General features: G+C 40.2%; 1 protein-coding gene across 6 annotated transcripts in view; it reads right to left on the bottom strand.

The window, feature by feature from the left end:
* The window catches only part of HMCN1 (hemicentin 1), a 469326-nt gene extending 453350 nt beyond the window's left edge, over nucleotides 1-15976 (bottom strand). Inside the window, exons 1-2 of one of the 6 annotated variants that reach the window (XM_023247312.2) lie at nucleotides 15128-15976; nucleotides 11338-11544 (exon numbers count right to left, since the gene is read on the bottom strand). In XM_023247312.2, the coding sequence (XP_023103080.2) occupies nucleotides 11338-11544; nucleotides 15128-15146 (226 nt within the window). In that variant the 5' untranslated portion in view covers nucleotides 15147-15976. Of the gene's footprint in view, nucleotides 1-11337; nucleotides 12080-15127 lie in introns of those variants that run through there. The other 5 variants (XM_003999241.5, XM_019821722.3, XM_045048820.1 and 2 more) reach the window with 5 other exon arrangements.
* Between the last annotated feature and the right edge of the window lie 1196 nt (nucleotides 15977-17172).

A 17172-nucleotide genomic window follows, 5' to 3' on the forward strand; every position in this document is an offset into this window, starting at 1 on the left:
GGAGGCTGTTCGGTGAGCATGCAACCAAAACAAGGAGAGTTAATAGTATGATCCAAATATATAATGACGTCATTACATATTTATAAAGGTAAACAGGCTATCGCCATGGTTAGAATGTGACTGATGGGTTGACTGGCTATTTAAGTGTAGGATGAACTAACATTCTGAACCCTAGATACAACTTGGCAAAAAAAAAAAAAAAAAAAAAAGAACACCCAAACAATCCAATTAAAAGCCGGGAAGAGAATCTGAATAGATATCTTTCCAAAGAAGACATACAGATGACCAACAGGTACATGAACATATGCTCAACATCACTAGTCATCAAGGAAATGCAACTCAAAACCAACATGAGATATCATCTCACACCTGTTAAAATGGCTATTATCAAAAAGACAAAAAATAACAAGTGTTGGCAAAGATGTGGAGAAAAGGGAACCCTTGTGCACTGTTGATGGGAATGTAAATTGGTGCAGCCCCTGTGGACAAGAGTATGGAAAAGTTAAAAATTTAAAAAAAAAACTGAGAAAAATAAAAATTTTTAAATTTTAAAAATTAAAAATTCAGCAACCATAATATCCAGTAATTCCATTAAGAAATCTGTATGATGAAAACAAAAACACTACCTCAAAAAGATATATGGACCCCATGTTCACTGCAGCATTATTTGTAATAGTCAAGATATGTAAACAACATGGGGTGCCTGGGTGGCTCAGTGGGTTACGTGTCCGACTTTGGCTCAGGTCATGATCTTGCGGTCCATGAGTTCGAGCCCCGCGTCCAGCTCTGTGTTGACAGCTCAGAGCCTGGAGCCTGCTTCAGATTCTGTATCTCCCTCTCTCTCTGTCCCTCCCCTTCTCATGCTCTCTCTGTCTCTCTCTCTCTCAAAAATAAATAAGGATTCAAAAAAAAAATTTTTTAAAGATATGTAAACAACCAAAGTATCCATCAGTGGATGAGTAGATAAAGAAAACGTGGTGTATCTATAATGAAATATTATTCAGCCATAAGAAAGAAGGAAATCTTGACAGTTTTGACAACATGGATAAACCCAGAGGGTATAATGCTGAGTGAAACCAGTCAGACGTATAAAGACAAATACCATAAGATCTCTCTTATCTGTGGAATCTAAAAACAAAACTAAGCTCACAGACACAGAAAACAGACTGGTGGTTGCCAAACAGAGGTTGGGGAGGGCGTCAAATGGGTGAAGGAGTCAAAAAGTAACAAACTTCCAATAATAAAATAAGTCAGTCACGAGGATATACTGTACAGAATGGTGACTGCAATAAACACTATTGCATATTTAAAAGTTGCTAAGAGAGTAAATCTTAAAAGTTCGCATCACAAGACAAAAATGTTTATAACTATGTATGGTGACAGATGTTAACTAATCTTATTATGGTGATAATTTCACAAGATACGAATAATGAATCATTATGTGGTGCATCTGAAGTTAATATAATGTTATATGTCAATTATACCTCAATTAAAAAAAGAACTGGGTTGCACCATGCCTAAGCTGTTTCTGTGGCTCTCATTTTCATCGTTGACCCCCCCATACTTTTGGTTGGTATTTTATTTTAGGCAGGTTAAGGTATAAGGAGCTTATTATATTCAAGGCTATCAGCCTGAGAGGCCTGAGAGTAATGGTATCTCTTAAAGCTAAATTTACATATATTTTCTCTTCCACTGAATGCCAATTTCATGTTTTAACCTAAGCAGGGAATCCTATTTCCCTTTTCTCCATGTTCTTAGGGCCAAGTCCAGTCCACTGGACTTTCTTAATAGCTCACAAATCTATAACCTTCTTCCTATACCCAAGTTACCTCAATATCTCCCCCCTGAATTACTGTGATGGATCATCCCAGCTCTCAGGACTGCCTTGCTCCAATCCATCCAAGAGATTGAGATCTAAAATGAAAACCCAATTATGTCACTCCTCACATATAATCCTTCTAGGCTCCTGATAGCTTCCAGGATGAAATCCAAACTCCTTAATATTTTGATTAAACTGCTTTTACTCATCACTTTGTTCAAGTTTCAGCCCAGACTACACTTCCAGAAACTCTTCGGGGACCATCACCTTTTGAATTGTGTATCAGGGTCACTGCTCTGGGCTCACACAGCTCCCTGTGCTTCTTTCTACTATAAAATGTAGCTAATGTTGGTATTAGATATTGGTATATAATGTTGCTGTTTCTCTTGCTCTTCTCCCCATAGACTGTTAACTTCTTGTAAGCTATGCCTCGTTATTGTTTAATCAAAAGCACCTACCACAATCCTTGACAAATAGTAAGAAGCCTATTATTGACTGATGAATGAGTGAATAAATGAATCAATGAATATGATGGCTTATCTTTGGATTTTTTAATTCTCTTGCTGGTTTCCCAATTATGAAGCAGTGGTTAAGGGCTCAAGGGGCCAATGAAGCAAAAAATACATGTTTCTCAAACATTGTTATTAGAATAGGACTAGATTTGAGCTTATCTGAATTGTCCTTTGCCCATACGGTAAGAGCCACACTATCAAGTACATTTTTTTTTCTATTTTATTTTTTTAGTCTTATTGTATAAATGTTCTACTATTTTTTTCATCACCAGCTTCACTCTAGCACCTATTCAATCTTTATAGACAAATATGAGCTATTCAATAATCAAGAGCAACCCCATTGATTCTATACCGCTTGTAAAGGACTTTCATGTATATTGTCTTACTTAACCATAACATTACTCAAGTAGGGAAAGCTGATTTCATTACACCTTACACTTGGCATAAGTCTATTTTTAAATTTTTCCTATTCTCCATAGATATGGGAATCCTCACAGAAATTTACCAGAAAAAAAGATAAAACCAGGGTTGAGAATCCCTGTAGACTTGTGAAAGCCAACTATAATGTGGATCTTTTGTTTACAGTGCTACTTAGAAATTAATTTATTTGTTGTCACACTCTTTTGGCCAGTTTAGTTAAAAATTAAAGGTAGTTCAGCTCTGACATTCCAGACTGCAGAGAAATCCACCCTTTCTGAAATTCACCTGCTATACAAACATTCAATGACTATCTAAGACTCAGACATTACCTGGATCATAATGATATTTCCAAATCATACTCAATCTTAGACGGGACATATGCATCACCAAAAAGGCTTAATTAATAACTTATTATGTTGTTTAGATTTGTTCTTCTGATTGGTAGGATTTAAAAAGCAAAGTCACAGACATGAAAGGCAAGATTAAAATACCCAGAGAAATCACTGGTTCTTGTTCCCAGCATTCATTCCATGAAACACTTCCTGTCTACTGTGTTCCAGGCCTGTGAGATTAACAGAGCAGTCCCTGTTAATGTCTAGTCAGAGAGAAAGATAGGTGAGCAAAATTATAAAGACCACTGGGAGGGCTGCCTGGGTGATTAAGTTGGTTAAGCATCCGACTCTCGATTTCAGCTCAGGTCATGATCTCACGGTCATAAGATCTCATGAGATCTATGATCTCATGGTTCATGGGTTCAAGCCCTGTGTCGGGCTCTGCACTAATAGCGCAGAGCTGCTCAGAAGTCTCTCTCTCTTCTCTCTCTGCCCCTCCCCCGCTCCCTCTCTCTCTCTCTCTCTCTCTCTCTCTCTCTCAAAATAAATAAATAAATATTTTTTTAAAAAAAGACCGCTGAGAATGGTTATTATTTGTTTGACCAGAGACAAACCATAAGCAAAACCAAATCCTGATTTTCCAACAATTCCAACAATTAGAAGGCTGCTCCTCAACTTAACAGCAACAACAAAAAAAAAGCTCACCATTCTGTGGAAGTCAGAGAAGATATGGTTAAATAGAAACATCCCTGGGGCACCAGTCTGGCTCAGTCAGTTAAGCATCAGACTCTTGATTTCCGCTCAGGTCATGATCTCATGGGCATGAGATCGAGCCCCAAGTCAAGCCCTACATCAGGGCTCAGTACAGAGCATGGAGACTGCTGGGATTCTCTCTCTCTCTCTCTGCCCCTCCCCTTGTGCTCTCTCTTAAAATAAACTGATTTTTTTAAAAAGAAATATCCCTAACATATTTAACATATTTATCAAAATTTGGTCCTTACACTTTGGGAGAAAGTTTTCATTGCCCATAAAAAAAAACCCTCTACATATTCTCAGAAAACATCCAGTGACATAGTATCCACTCTCCCAGGTTAAAATATTCTATTATCCTAGGAAACAAAGTTATCATTGTCCACCCAAAATATCTCATTCTTTAATGTTAGTTCATTGCCTTTGGTTGGATTTCTCTCGGGACTTTGAAGACCAATCCTTTTCCTCATGAAAACCCTTCTTCCTGTTGAATATGCTAGAAGCAAAAAGAGACTGATAGCTTTGTAACTCTTTTTCTGACACATATTGAAACCCAAACATTTCAATTTGAAGTCTGGTTCATATAAATTTGTAAAGGTTTTCGAAGTCTAAATGTGCAATATTTTCCTTGTAAAAATCTTTCCATTCATGATGACTTCAGGTGATTTTACTATTGCTGAGAAAAATTTTCTAAGAGAATCTTTTCATAAAAGTCTTAGAGTGCTTTCTTAACACCGTGTAAGTCCTGCAGAAAGAATCATACAAAGTCACTGAGGGCTCCCAGGTTTTATTACAATGAAATTCTTCAAGTGCAGAGATGTGTAATGCTGATATGTCTACCAATGGATCAAGTCCTTGCTACTTTGAATCTCTTTCCAGTCACTTATCTTTCACTATATTATAGTCATTAAAATCACAAACTTTGGTAATTACATCGCAAGGCACTAATTTTATAGGTAGAGAAAAAGAAGTCTGGCAAGGTTAAATAATTTGCTCGAATGACAGAATAAGGAAAAGAACACAAATCTTCTGTTCCAAGTTGGATGTTCTTCCTAATACATTGAATTTGCACTTTGTAAAATACTGGTTGAATCATTTATCAAAACTAATTTGAATTTTAGCTTCATGAACAAAGCAACCATTCCAGTAGTTGGAAACAACAATATAATTCCAAAGGTTTCCAATTATGTTTCTCCCATTCTCTTTTGAATTCTCTCCAAACAGGCTTTCACTCCCATCGCTACACTCCACTATGGTTGTTGAGTCACCAATGACAATTAACCAATTAGTGCTTCTTCCTGAAAACACTTTCCTCTCTTGACTTCTAGTTGAATATACTCTTCTCCTCCCTGACTTCAATTTCTCAGGCTACTTTGCTGGATTATCCTCACCTCTCTGACTGCTAACAACTGATGGCCCAGGCCTGTGTCCTCAGACCCTTGCTATTCTTCAAGTAACTGGTCCCTTAGGGACTCATTGAGACTCACAACCCTAACTACCATCTCTATGTATACCTTTGGATCCCAAATTTTTATCTCTGACCAAGGCCTCCTGCCTTGAACCTTAATTTCATATATCCAACTGCCTTCTTAATATCCCCACTTGGGTACCAAAAAACATCTCAAACTTAACCATATCAAAAAATAAAAGCCTCATTCTTCCAAACTCTTTCTCAAACCTGCTTCTTGCTCATTCTGCTCCATAAATGGCTATCTTATGCTTCCATTCACTCAAGACAAATCCTCAGCATCTGCCTTCTCTTCTTTCCTCACATATCATTAAATCCTTTTGATCTCATCTTCAAAATAGAATCCAACTCTCTTTCCAAACGTCCACGCCTACCAACTTCACCCAAGATATACCATCCTTTTGTGCCCAAATAATACAATGGTCTCCTGTCCTCCTGTTTCTGCCCTTGCTTTAGAGTATTTTCAAACAATAGTCAGAATGATTATGTGGATGCGTAAGTCAGATCATGTCACTACTCTGCTCAAAACCCTAATATGGCTCCACGTCTCATTTAGAGAAAAGCCAAAGTCATGGTGGCCTATGAGCCCTTTCATGATGTAGCCTATCAACTTTCTAATCTCACCTCATAACTGCTCCCTCTCCCCCGGTGTGTTTTGATCTTTTCAAGTTTCCTCGGACATGTCAGGATGCTCTTGCATGTTCAAGAACATTTCATGTATTGTTCCTCTGCCTGTAAAAGCCTTTCCTCAGACATTCTCATTACTCCCTCCCTCATCTCCTTCAGGTCTTTGTTCAACTGTGACCTCTTCAATTGGGAGCTTCCCTGACCACCATATTTTAAATGTCAACACACTCAACACACTTCAGACTCCTCATGCTCTCTTTCTGCTTTTTATTTTCTCCAGACCAATCAGTGCCAACAAACACACCATATGTATTTTAATGATTTTCTTTATTGCCCCTGCCTCCCTGGTAGAATGTAAGCTCTATTAGTGCAGAAGCTTTTGTCGGTTTTGTTCCCTGTTGTAGGCCCAGTGTCTGAAGCAACGCTTGAAACAGAATAGGTGAGTGAATGAATGAATGAATGTAGACAGGTAAAATATATCCTGGGGAAAAAACCAGAGACATGGTGAAGAGAATTCTTCTTTATATAAAATGACTCATTAAAATACACTGCCCTATTCTCTTTCCTCTGTCTCTGGTACCTGTCTTACAGACAGGGGAATTGGAAGACTGAGCGATAAAAGGAGCTGTAGTTAAGGGAAGACCATCAGCTCTCCTCAAAGTTGTGTTCTGAGAAGACAGAAATACATTTTGAGTATTGTAAAAAGCACAGTAAAAACTAATATGTAAGAATCAACAAGTTCAATAATGAACTGGTGTTGGTGAGGATGTGAAGGAATTAGAACCCTCAATACTGCTGGTGGGAATGTAAAATGGTACAAATGCTTTGGAAAACAGTCTGGCAGTTCCTCAAACAATTAAACATAGAGTTATTGTGACCCAGCAATTCCACTCCTAGGTACCTACCCAAAAGAAATGAAATATACATTCTTTGGTGTTGTGAGCACCCAATTTCAATGTGGGAAAGAGGGGTTTCCTCATATCACAACAAGCTATTCTCAGATACCACCAGATTCCACAGGTGAAGGGTTCAGTTCTACAAGACTGCCCACCCCCACTGCCACCCTCTGCAGAGACCAGCTGCACATCCAGCTGTTACCTGTACTTCCAACCAACTGGCTATAAATCAGAGGTCCCCACGACCCCCTCCTTAAGTTCGATTCATTTGCCAGAGTGACTCAAAAAACTCAGGAAACCCACTTACTCACTAGATTACTATTTTTTATAAAAGCATATAACTTAGGGACAGCCAGATGCATAGGATATGCAGAAAGGGTTGCAAAGCCCCCATGCCCCCTTTGAGCATGCCACTTTCCCAAAATTTCCAACCCAAAAGCAATACAAACGCTGTCCTCATATGTGTTTTCAGAGGCTTCATTACATAGGCATCACTGATTAAATCTTTGGCCACTGGCCACCGGCAGTTGATCCAACCCCCAACCCCCTCCCCTTCCAGAAAGAAGTCAGGAGTGGGACTGAAAGTTCCAACCCTTTAATCATATGGTTGAATCTCCTGGAAACCAGCCTCCATCCTTAGGTGGGATCCAAAAGTCACTCCGTTAACATAACAAAACACAATTTTATAGTTCTCATCACTTAGGATACTATAAGGGTTTCAGGAGCTCTAAGTAAGAAATGGGAATGAAGCCCCAACATATATTTCTTATATAAATTATAACATCGCATACATCCACACAGACACTTGTACATAAATGTTTATAGAAGCATTATTCATAATAGCCGAAACCCTAAATATCCATTAGGGATTAACAGTTAAACAAAATGTGGTATATCCACACATTGAATATTACTTAGCCATTAAAAGGAATAAAGTACTGACACATGCTATAACATGGATGAACCTTGTAAACATGCTAAAGTGAAAGAAGCCAGTCAAAAAAGACCACATATTATATGACTGCATTCAGATGAAAGGCCAGAGCAAGAAAATCAATGAACAGAAAGGAAATTAGTGCTTGCTTCGCGCTGGGAGGAGGATGGTAAGGGAGCTAAGGGACTGATAAGTAAAAGGCACAGGGTTTCTCTTAGAGGTGATGAAGATGTCCCAAAACTGACTGTGGTGATGGTTGCATGTACCTGTGAATATACTAAAAACCACTCACTGAATTATACATTTAAAAAAATTTTTTTTTTTTAGCATTTACTCATTTTTGAGAGTGAGAGAGACAGAGCATGAGCGGGGGAGGGGCAGAGAGAGAGAGAGACACAGAATCGGAAGCAGGCTCCAGGCTCTGAGCTGTCAGCCCAGAGCCCGACGCAGGGCTCAAACTCACAGACTGCGAGATCATGACCTGAGCTGAAGTCGGACGCTCAACCGACTGAGCCACCCAGGCACCCCACTGAATTATACATTTTAAATGAATAATTATATGGCAAGGGAATTATATCTCAATAAAGCTGTTAGAAATTAATACATTAAATGTAATCACAGAAGTGAAAAGCCCATCTTAGGCACAGTTAGCCTCACAAGATTGGCTTGACTTTTCATGGTCCTCGTCCTCTCTGGTACTTCCTCCAACCATGGGTGGATTTTTGGTCCTTCAACACCAGCTTCCTTACACACACATTTTCTGAAGGATTTTATCACCTCCTTGTTAACTTGTTGGACTTCCACCTCATGTATGTCTGTGTATTCTACATATTTTAATTTTTTTTAATTTTTTAAAATGTTTTTTATTTGTTTTTGAGAGAAAGAGAGAGAGACAGAGTATGAGTGGGGAAGGGGCAGAGAGAGAGGGATTCACAGAATCCAAAACAGGCTCCAGGTTCTGAGCTGTCAGCACAGAGCCCAACGCAGGGCTTGAACTCACGAACCATGAGATCATGATCTGAGCCGAAGTCAGACACTTAACCAACTGAGCCACCCAGGTGCCCCCTAATGCAGAAGTCCAAAGCAATCATGTGCAAAGGCCTAAGGGTTTTTGTCAAATGCCTCAGAGTGTATCTCAGATCCTGTCCATTATTTCATCTGGCTACATGAGACAGCAGATGTCAAAGGGTTTTGAAAAGCTGTGGGTGGTCAAAGTTATAATTATTTATATTAAATTCCACACATTATTTCTCTCCCTGTCAGTTGTAGCACCCAATCATAGGAATATGTGTTAGGAGCTATGAAAACAACCACATGTAAAACAGACAGCCATAAAATGTCATAGTCAGAAGTGAACTTAGAGATGCTCAAATCTAAAAGAAAAAAGGAGAAGAAACCCTTAAAAAAAAAAAGAGATGTTCAAATTCAATTCTCTCATTTTATAGATGAGGAAATAAGTAAACTGACTTTTCTAATGTCACACACTGAAACAGCCAATCCCCATTCAAGGCCCCTTCTGTCATCCCACACTGATCAATCAAAAGTATAAGAGAATCAAAAACTCTTAATAACTATACACAACATACGCACACACACACACTACACAAATGTCACACAAAGATAATATTATAATTCAGTAAAGTGAATTAGCAAACTAAATTAAAGGTTATTAGTATGTTTTAACTTCTATCTCCCTCTTTATCTTCAGAAATACTTTCAATAGTCTTAGATAACATAAATACTTGGCCACTTCTACTTTGAATTACAATAAAATTAATAATTTTGCTGAATTACACATGCAATTAATTTTATGAACCAATGGAATCATTTTCTCATATTATTTCAAAAAAGCTCTACTTTACTAGTCATTTGTTATTAGCATGCCAAGTTTCCCCCACTTTGCAACAAGATTGCTAAACTATACGAAAGTCAACCACAGCACCCTTTCCCATTTGGTAACAATTGGAAAGAGGCACACCAGAATACAGTTTATTCCAATAATTTTTCATATCACATCAAAATATCATGACGATCCAGTTTCCATTTATGTCTTGAGGCAATTTGTGTATTGTTTGCAGCAACATCATCTCGTAAGAGTCTTTTGGGGAAGAGGAAATTGTGATGTTAATTGGAGAAAACAATTTTGACTTTGTTTTTCAGCCAACTTCAGCTATATCCCCATAGAAGAAACATATTTAGGCTATTCCAAAACAACAAGTCTTGTGCTGCATCATAATTGGCATCTTGACATTTAATAAATTGAAACATAACACATGAGGTGCCTTACTAAGACAGTAAAAGCAGTAAATGACCACTTAATTCTTTATTCAAATATAAAGAACATTTTGTGTTTCATCAAGGTAGGAATGTAGAAAAACCTACCCTACTCTTCCACATGTCCCAGGAAAGTAGGATAGGTTCTCATTTTCATCATTTGAAGGAAAAAAAAAAAAAACCCAGAAAGTTCTACTTCCCTCTAAACTTCTCCCGGTGCCATTTTCTTTTAGACAGCTAAAACCTGCCCTCTTTAACACCTAGAGATAATTTGAACTCATGTGCTTGTCAAAATGCACAAAGAAAGAATCTGAGATTCTCAATATGAAGCTCCCATTGTGAAGAGGTTGTGTCAAGGTCTTCTGAGTGAAGAGAGAGACTTTCAAAGCAGGGAAAATGTGGGAGAACAGTGGGAGAGGACTTTTAAGAAACTGGGCAAGGACTTGCGCTAATGAAACTCAGGTGGATGTCAGACAGCAAGCCCCAGGGTTCCCCCTGCAATGCTGCCCTCAGCAATGACAATGAGGGCTCCTCTGAGCCTCACAGAAAGGTGCCACTTTAAATAGAAACTGAAAAAAAAAAAAAGTATACCGGATCATATTACCGTGGAGCAGCTGAAGCCCATGGCTTTAGGGGGAAAAATACAGTTATTTTGCTTCAGCTACCTTTAAAAGAGCACCGACAACCAAATCACATGCATTTCTACTGGATGAGGCAGGGACATGATGTTTATGCCCATCTGTGAACCTAAGTAATGAGGACTTGGTGCAAAGATGAATAGATTCAGTTAAGAAATGAATGGCTTCTCTCCTGGTTTCATCTCTTCAGTTCCACTAGCAAATTACTCACAAGCTTCCTTGTGTCTCACACAACAGGTTTTCCCCCTCTTGTGTGAGAGCTATCCTGAGCGTGCTCTCAACCAGGATGTTAGCTCCTTGGGGTAATGCTGCTGGATACCCATCTCCAAATCTGCCTTCCTAATTAAGCATTCTTTAGCTCTAAAATTAAAAAGTCAATGAACTCCGATTTCGATGTCCTTGCCCAAGGCCCTGGGTTCTGGTATTTACTGTAATTCCACACTTCCAGGTTTGGGGACCAGGGTACCAGCACCTACAAGACCTGAGTACGGGTCAGGGAGCAAACCCAGATGCCAGAGAGTAATTCTTTGTTACAATGGTTTTCAGCTACACATTAAAAAAAAAAAAAAAAAAAAGTTTTGAAACTTCCTAACACTTTAACGATTTCATAGCATAAGACATGTAATCATGAGAAACAACAAACACAAAGAATAAATATTCCCCTTACCTGGATCATGGAAAGGCACCAAAGCAAAGTTGAAAAGTGGTCTCTTAGGTCTTTTCAAAGACGTCTCCAAAATTTTGGAAGCCCCTTCGATAACCTGAACTAGATCATCATACATGGAACCAGTCACATCAAACACAAAAGCCAAGGTGGAGGCCCCCTCGGGAATTTCCTCAGCCCTGGTGTCTGCCTGGGGGCTTGCATCTTGAGCTAGGGAAGAATAAAGAAGAGCCAACAGGAATACGGTGTGGACGATGTCCCAGAAAATCATGGTCTTTTCTTTCCTTTTTTTTTTTTTTTTTTTTTTTCCTTTTTTCCTGGGCGCCTAAGCACTGTGCTTAGCCTTCCTCAACAACACGCAGAGGGGTTCCTCTCAGAGTAACTCATTAGGCTCTCGAAAGCTCTCTGACCCAGCAAAACAGTGTGGAGGCGACAGTCCGATGCGGACCGGCACCAACCCCGAAGCCCTGCAGGGGCTGAGCGGGCGGAGATGCCGCAGCTTTTGTCTGGACGCAGCTTCCTCCGGGACGGCTAGGTGCCCGCGGGCCGCGCGCGGCGTGTAGCGGAGAGACGGCAGCGCGCCCGGCCCATGCCCCGGGGGCCGCCCGAGCCCTACGGCGCCGCGCCCAGTCCGGCCGCCCTCGCCGCCGCCGCCGCCGCCGCCGCGCCGCACTCCGCCGGGGCCAGCCACTCGGGCTCCCAACTTTCCACTGTGCGCCGCTCGCTCCGGAGCAAGGAGGGCAAGCCCGGAGCGGCCTCGCCTCCTGATTGGCCGGCGGCGGCCCCCCCCCCCCCCCCACTCCTCGGCGCTGGAGCCCCCCCACCGCCCCACTCCCGGAGAGCGACTGCGCTCTCCGCCGACTGTAGGGTCAGTGCGGGACGGGGGAAGCTCTCCCAGGGTCGGCTCTGCTCCCGCCGGCGCTGCTCCTAACCTACGGGACCCCAGTGCAAACAATGGCTTTCAAGAATGTGTGGCAAAATCCCAAACTGAGGGGACGCCGCACTAACTAGCACAAAGGGAATGTTACTTTTCTACTGTGTGCAACGCGGCTGCAGAGTCTTCTTTCCTCATCTCCCCCTCCCCAGAAGCCAAGACGCCCCGGCCCAGCCTCCAGTCTCTCAGCCCAAGGCTCAGCCCAGCCAGGAGGGGGAGCTGGAAACGTCTCTCCCGGCAGCAGCCTCACTGTCACTCTTTGATCTCCTCAGGGACTGCGGAGGGAGGGAGGGGAGAGCTGGATGGGCCAGACGCGGGAGGAAAAGGAAAGGGGCTTGTTGAGGGAAATGAGAGACACAGCAGGAACTGGGGAGCCACTGACTGTAGTTAGGAAAGGCAGGAGAAGGGAAGAAAGCTGGATGTGAAGACGGGATGGAAGTTCAGGGGAGTGGATGAGGAGAGAGAAAGGCTGCATACTGAAGAGAAAACTGATTTTTAAAGTTTCATCAGCAAGGGTCATGCTCCTGAGCAGTCTGAATCCTCTCCTTCGCACGGTGAGGCCGAATAATATCCCCATTTCACATTTCCTCCCATAGAACAACCAGGTGCCAAGTCTTAGCCAAAGATGCATTAAAAAGGTGTTCCCCCTCCATGGCATTTTCTTGCTGATAAGTAAGGAAACCTCGCCCTGGAAAACATCACAAAGGCTTTCCGTGTTGTAATTGTTATATACATTTTAGAACTAATAACAGAGATAAGAAGGTAGACAAAGAAAATCAACCATAAGCTAGGGATTCCTTTCTTCATTTTAATGAAAACGTGCTTCCCTTGTGGAAAAGGAGTTGTCTGGATCCTGACATTCTAAAGTGGGGCAAACGTGCATCTTGATCGATGTTGGTTTGTGCATTAGACCACCCATCTCACCCAGAGGCCGCCTGAGGAAGAGCCAGCTCTCACCAGTATTTTACAGTCTACAACTGTCTTCTTTTTTAGACCCGACAGCAGTGGGACGTGAGTTTATGATACCTATAAGTCATGTCACTTCAAGGAAGCAGACAGGCCATTTGGGCTGAGTGGGAATATGAGAGGAGATGGGGAAAGTACTTCCTTTCCAAGTAGTATTTACAGAATGCTATTTGAGTAGCCTCCTCCTTTGTTTATTTAAAAAGGATTGCATTATAAGTCCTAGAGTTTTCACTGAGAGCTGAGCTGTTCCAGGTGTTCAAGGAAGGTCATAGAGCCTGTGATTAAGAGTTCTGGGTCAGATACCCTGGGTTAAAAGCCCAGCTGTGACAATAACTGTATCTTTAGTAAATTACCTAACTCCATACCTTCATTTATTCCACCATAAAGACTAAAAATGATGGGGCACCTTCGCTGAGCGTCTGACTTTGGTTCAGGTCATGATCTCGCAGTTCATGGGTTCGAGCCCCATGTCAGGCTCTGTGCTGACAGCAAGGAACCTGGAACCTGCTTTGGATTCTTTGTCTCCCTCTCTCTCTGCTCCTTCCCCACTCATGCTCAGTCTCTCTCTCTCTCTCTCTCTCTCTCTCTCTCTCTCTCTCTCTCTCTCTCTCTTTCTCTCTCAAAAATAAATAAACTTAAAAAAAAAGAGAAAAGAATGATAGTACCTACCTAATCAGGATTAAATGATCTATCTTGGTAAATGTTCCAGGAGCACTTGAAAAGAATGTTTGTTATTGGGTAGAATGTTCTATAAATGTCAATTAGGTCAGTTGTTCAATAGCATTATCCCAGTCTTTCATAACTTTACTGGTTTCTGCCTATTCTGTCAGTTTTGGACAGTGGTATTGAAATTGCTGACTATAATTGTGGACTTGTCTATTTCTTAGTGTAGTTCTGTGAGTTTTTGCTTTATGCATTTTGAAGCCCTATAATTAGATGCATAAACATTTAGAGTTATATCCTCTTAACTAATTGACACCTTTATCATTATGCAGTTATCTTCCTTATCCCTGGTAATATTATTTGCTCTGAAATATATCTGGCGATAATAATGTAGCCACTCTAGCTTTTTCAATTTGTATTAGCATGATTTATCATTTTCTATCCTGTCACTTTTACCCTATTTGTGTCTTCACATTAAAAGTGTGTTTCCTGTAGTCACCATACAATTCAGTTGTGCTTTTTTTATGTAATGGAATAATCTCTGCCTTTTAATTGGGCTGTTTAGACCATTTACATTCAATATGATTATGGATGTGGTAGGATTTAAATCGATTATCTTGGTATTTGTTTCCTATTCTCTTGATTCTTTGCTCTTTTCTTCCTTTTTTTATGCTTTCTATTGGATGTATTGAATACTTTTTATGATTACATTATATCTTCATTGCTAGCTTATTCAGGGTTTACAGTATATATCTTAATCACAATCTTCCTTCTAGGAATAGCACTACTTCACGTATAATAAAATAACCTTAGAATTGTATATTTCCATTACTCCTCTCATGACCTTTTTGTTGTTGTCATCCATTTTATTTTACATTACTATATTTTATTTTCTTTTATTTTAAATGTTTATTTTTGAGAGAGAGAGAGAGAGAAAGAGGCAGAGTGTGAGAGGGAGAGGGGCAGAGAGAGAGGGAGACACAGAATCTGAAGGAGGCTCCAGGCTCTTGCTGTTAGCACACAGCCTGACACAAGGCTCAAATCCATGAACCGTGAGATCATGACCTGAGCTGAAGTCAGATGCTCAGCCGACTAAGCCACCCAGGGGCCCCTACATCACTGTATTTTAAACCTCACACTACACTGATGTTGTTTTGTTATTTAAATAGTCAATTACCTTTTAAAGTGATCTAAACAATAAGAAAAAAGTATATTTACCGATGTACTCACCATTCCTGGTGCTCACCATTCCTGAAGTATATATATACTTCTCTGTATAGATCCAGATTTACATGTGATATCATTTTTCTTCTGCCTGAAGGACCTGCTTTTATGGTTCCTGTAGTGAAGTTCTACTGGTGGAAAAAATCTTTCACTTTTGTGCATTTGAAAGTCTTTATTTCACCTTTGTTTTTGAAAGCTATGTATATATATACATTTTTTTTGCCGGGTAGTATATTCTACATGGATAGGTTTTTATTTTTCTTTCAGTACTTTAAAGATATTACTTCACTATCTTCTTGCTTGCCTTGTTCCCAGTAAGAAATCTCTATCGTATTTACATTTGTTACTTTATATGATCTGTATCTTTTTTTCTTTAATGCATTCAAGAGTTTTGTTATTACCACTGTGTTTAATCAGTTTGAACATGATGTGCCTTGGTGTGGCTCCCCTTATGTTTCTTGGTTTCTTCTCTCGTGTACCTAGGGATTATCAAGCTTCTCGTACCTGTAAGTAAGTATATGTTTTTCATCAAAACTGGAAATTTTGATCTTCATTTCTTCAAATATCAATTCACGTATATGAGGCCATCTGAAGTTGTTGCACAGCTCACTGATGCTCAGTTCATTCTTTTTAATTGTTATTTTCTTTTCTCGTTGGGTTTCATTTTTTGACAGTTTCCATAGCTATTTCTTCAAGGTCTTTTCTTCTCCACTGTCTATTCTATACTGTCATGTTCAGTGTAATTTTTTAATGTTTGTTTATTTATTTTCTTTTTGACATAGAGGGAGAGACAGCAAACCAAGGAGGGGCAGAGAGAGAGGGAAAGAGAAATCCCAAGCAGGCTCCACACGGTCCTCGCAGAACCTGATATGGGGCTCAAACCCACAAACTGCAACATCATGACCTGGGCAGAAACCAAGAGTCAGATGCTCAACCAAATGAGCCACCCAGGCACCACCCCCACCCCCCATTCAGTGTACTTTTCATCTCAGACGTTGTAGTTTTCATCTCTAGATTGGATTTGGATTTATTTATATCCTCCATATCTCATTTTTAGTGTATGAATATACAGAATACACTTAGAGTAACTGCTTGAAGGTCCTTAATTGGTCATTTTAACATCTGTATCAGTTCTGCATCACTTTCAACTGATTTTTGTCTGCTTGCTTTTTTTTTTTTTTTTTTTTTTTTTTTTTTTTTTTTTGCTGCCTTTCGGGCCTCATATTCTTTGACTGGATGTCAGACACTGTGAATTTCACCTTTGGGGTACAGGTATTTTTGTATTCCTATAAATATTCTTGAGCTCTTTCCTAAATTATTTGGAAATAGTTTGATCCTTTTGGGACTTACTTTTAAAATTTGTTAGGTCAGACCAAAGCAGTATTCATTTTAGAACTAGTTATTCCCCATTACTGACAAAGACCCATCTGTCATTGTACCAGTACTCTGTGAATCATGAGGTTTTCCAGTCCGGCTGGTGGGGACAGACCTGTTCCCATCCCCTTGTGAGTGTGGGCACAGTTAGTTACCTTTATTCCTTTCAAGCGGTTCTTTCCTGGGCCTTAGCCAATTTTTTCACATGCATATGCTGGTCAGTACTCAGCTGAATATTTAAGAGGGACTCCATTCAGATCTCTGGAGTTTTCTATCTACATAGCTCCTTCAGGTTCTCTCTCCTGCAAACTCTAGCTTCTTAGTGTCCTTGGACTCTCACCTGTATCTCCTCAACTCTCAGCCTGCTGGGTTCCACCTTGCTTCCGCCTTCTGTACATCATGACCTGGGAACTCTCTGAAAGTGGGAAACTGGAACAATTATAAAACTCGCCTCATTTGTTTCCCATCTCTCTGGAATCATGGTCTTTCTTAGCCTGAGAATAAAATGAAAGAATGATTATTCTTCATTTAGCCCAGTGCCTAGCAATGCAGCAAGTGAAGTATTATTACTACCCTTGCATGTATTTGAGGATACAGTTTGGAAGTTTGAACCTAGGTACATATGCACCGGGGACACAATGCTTTGAAAGAAACAGATAAGTAGAGAGCTTTTTTTA

This window comes from Felis catus, chromosome F1, assembly GCF_018350175.1.
Source record: "Felis catus isolate Fca126 chromosome F1, F.catus_Fca126_mat1.0, whole genome shotgun sequence".
Classification (NCBI taxonomy): Eukaryota; Metazoa; Chordata; class Mammalia; order Carnivora; family Felidae; genus Felis; species Felis catus.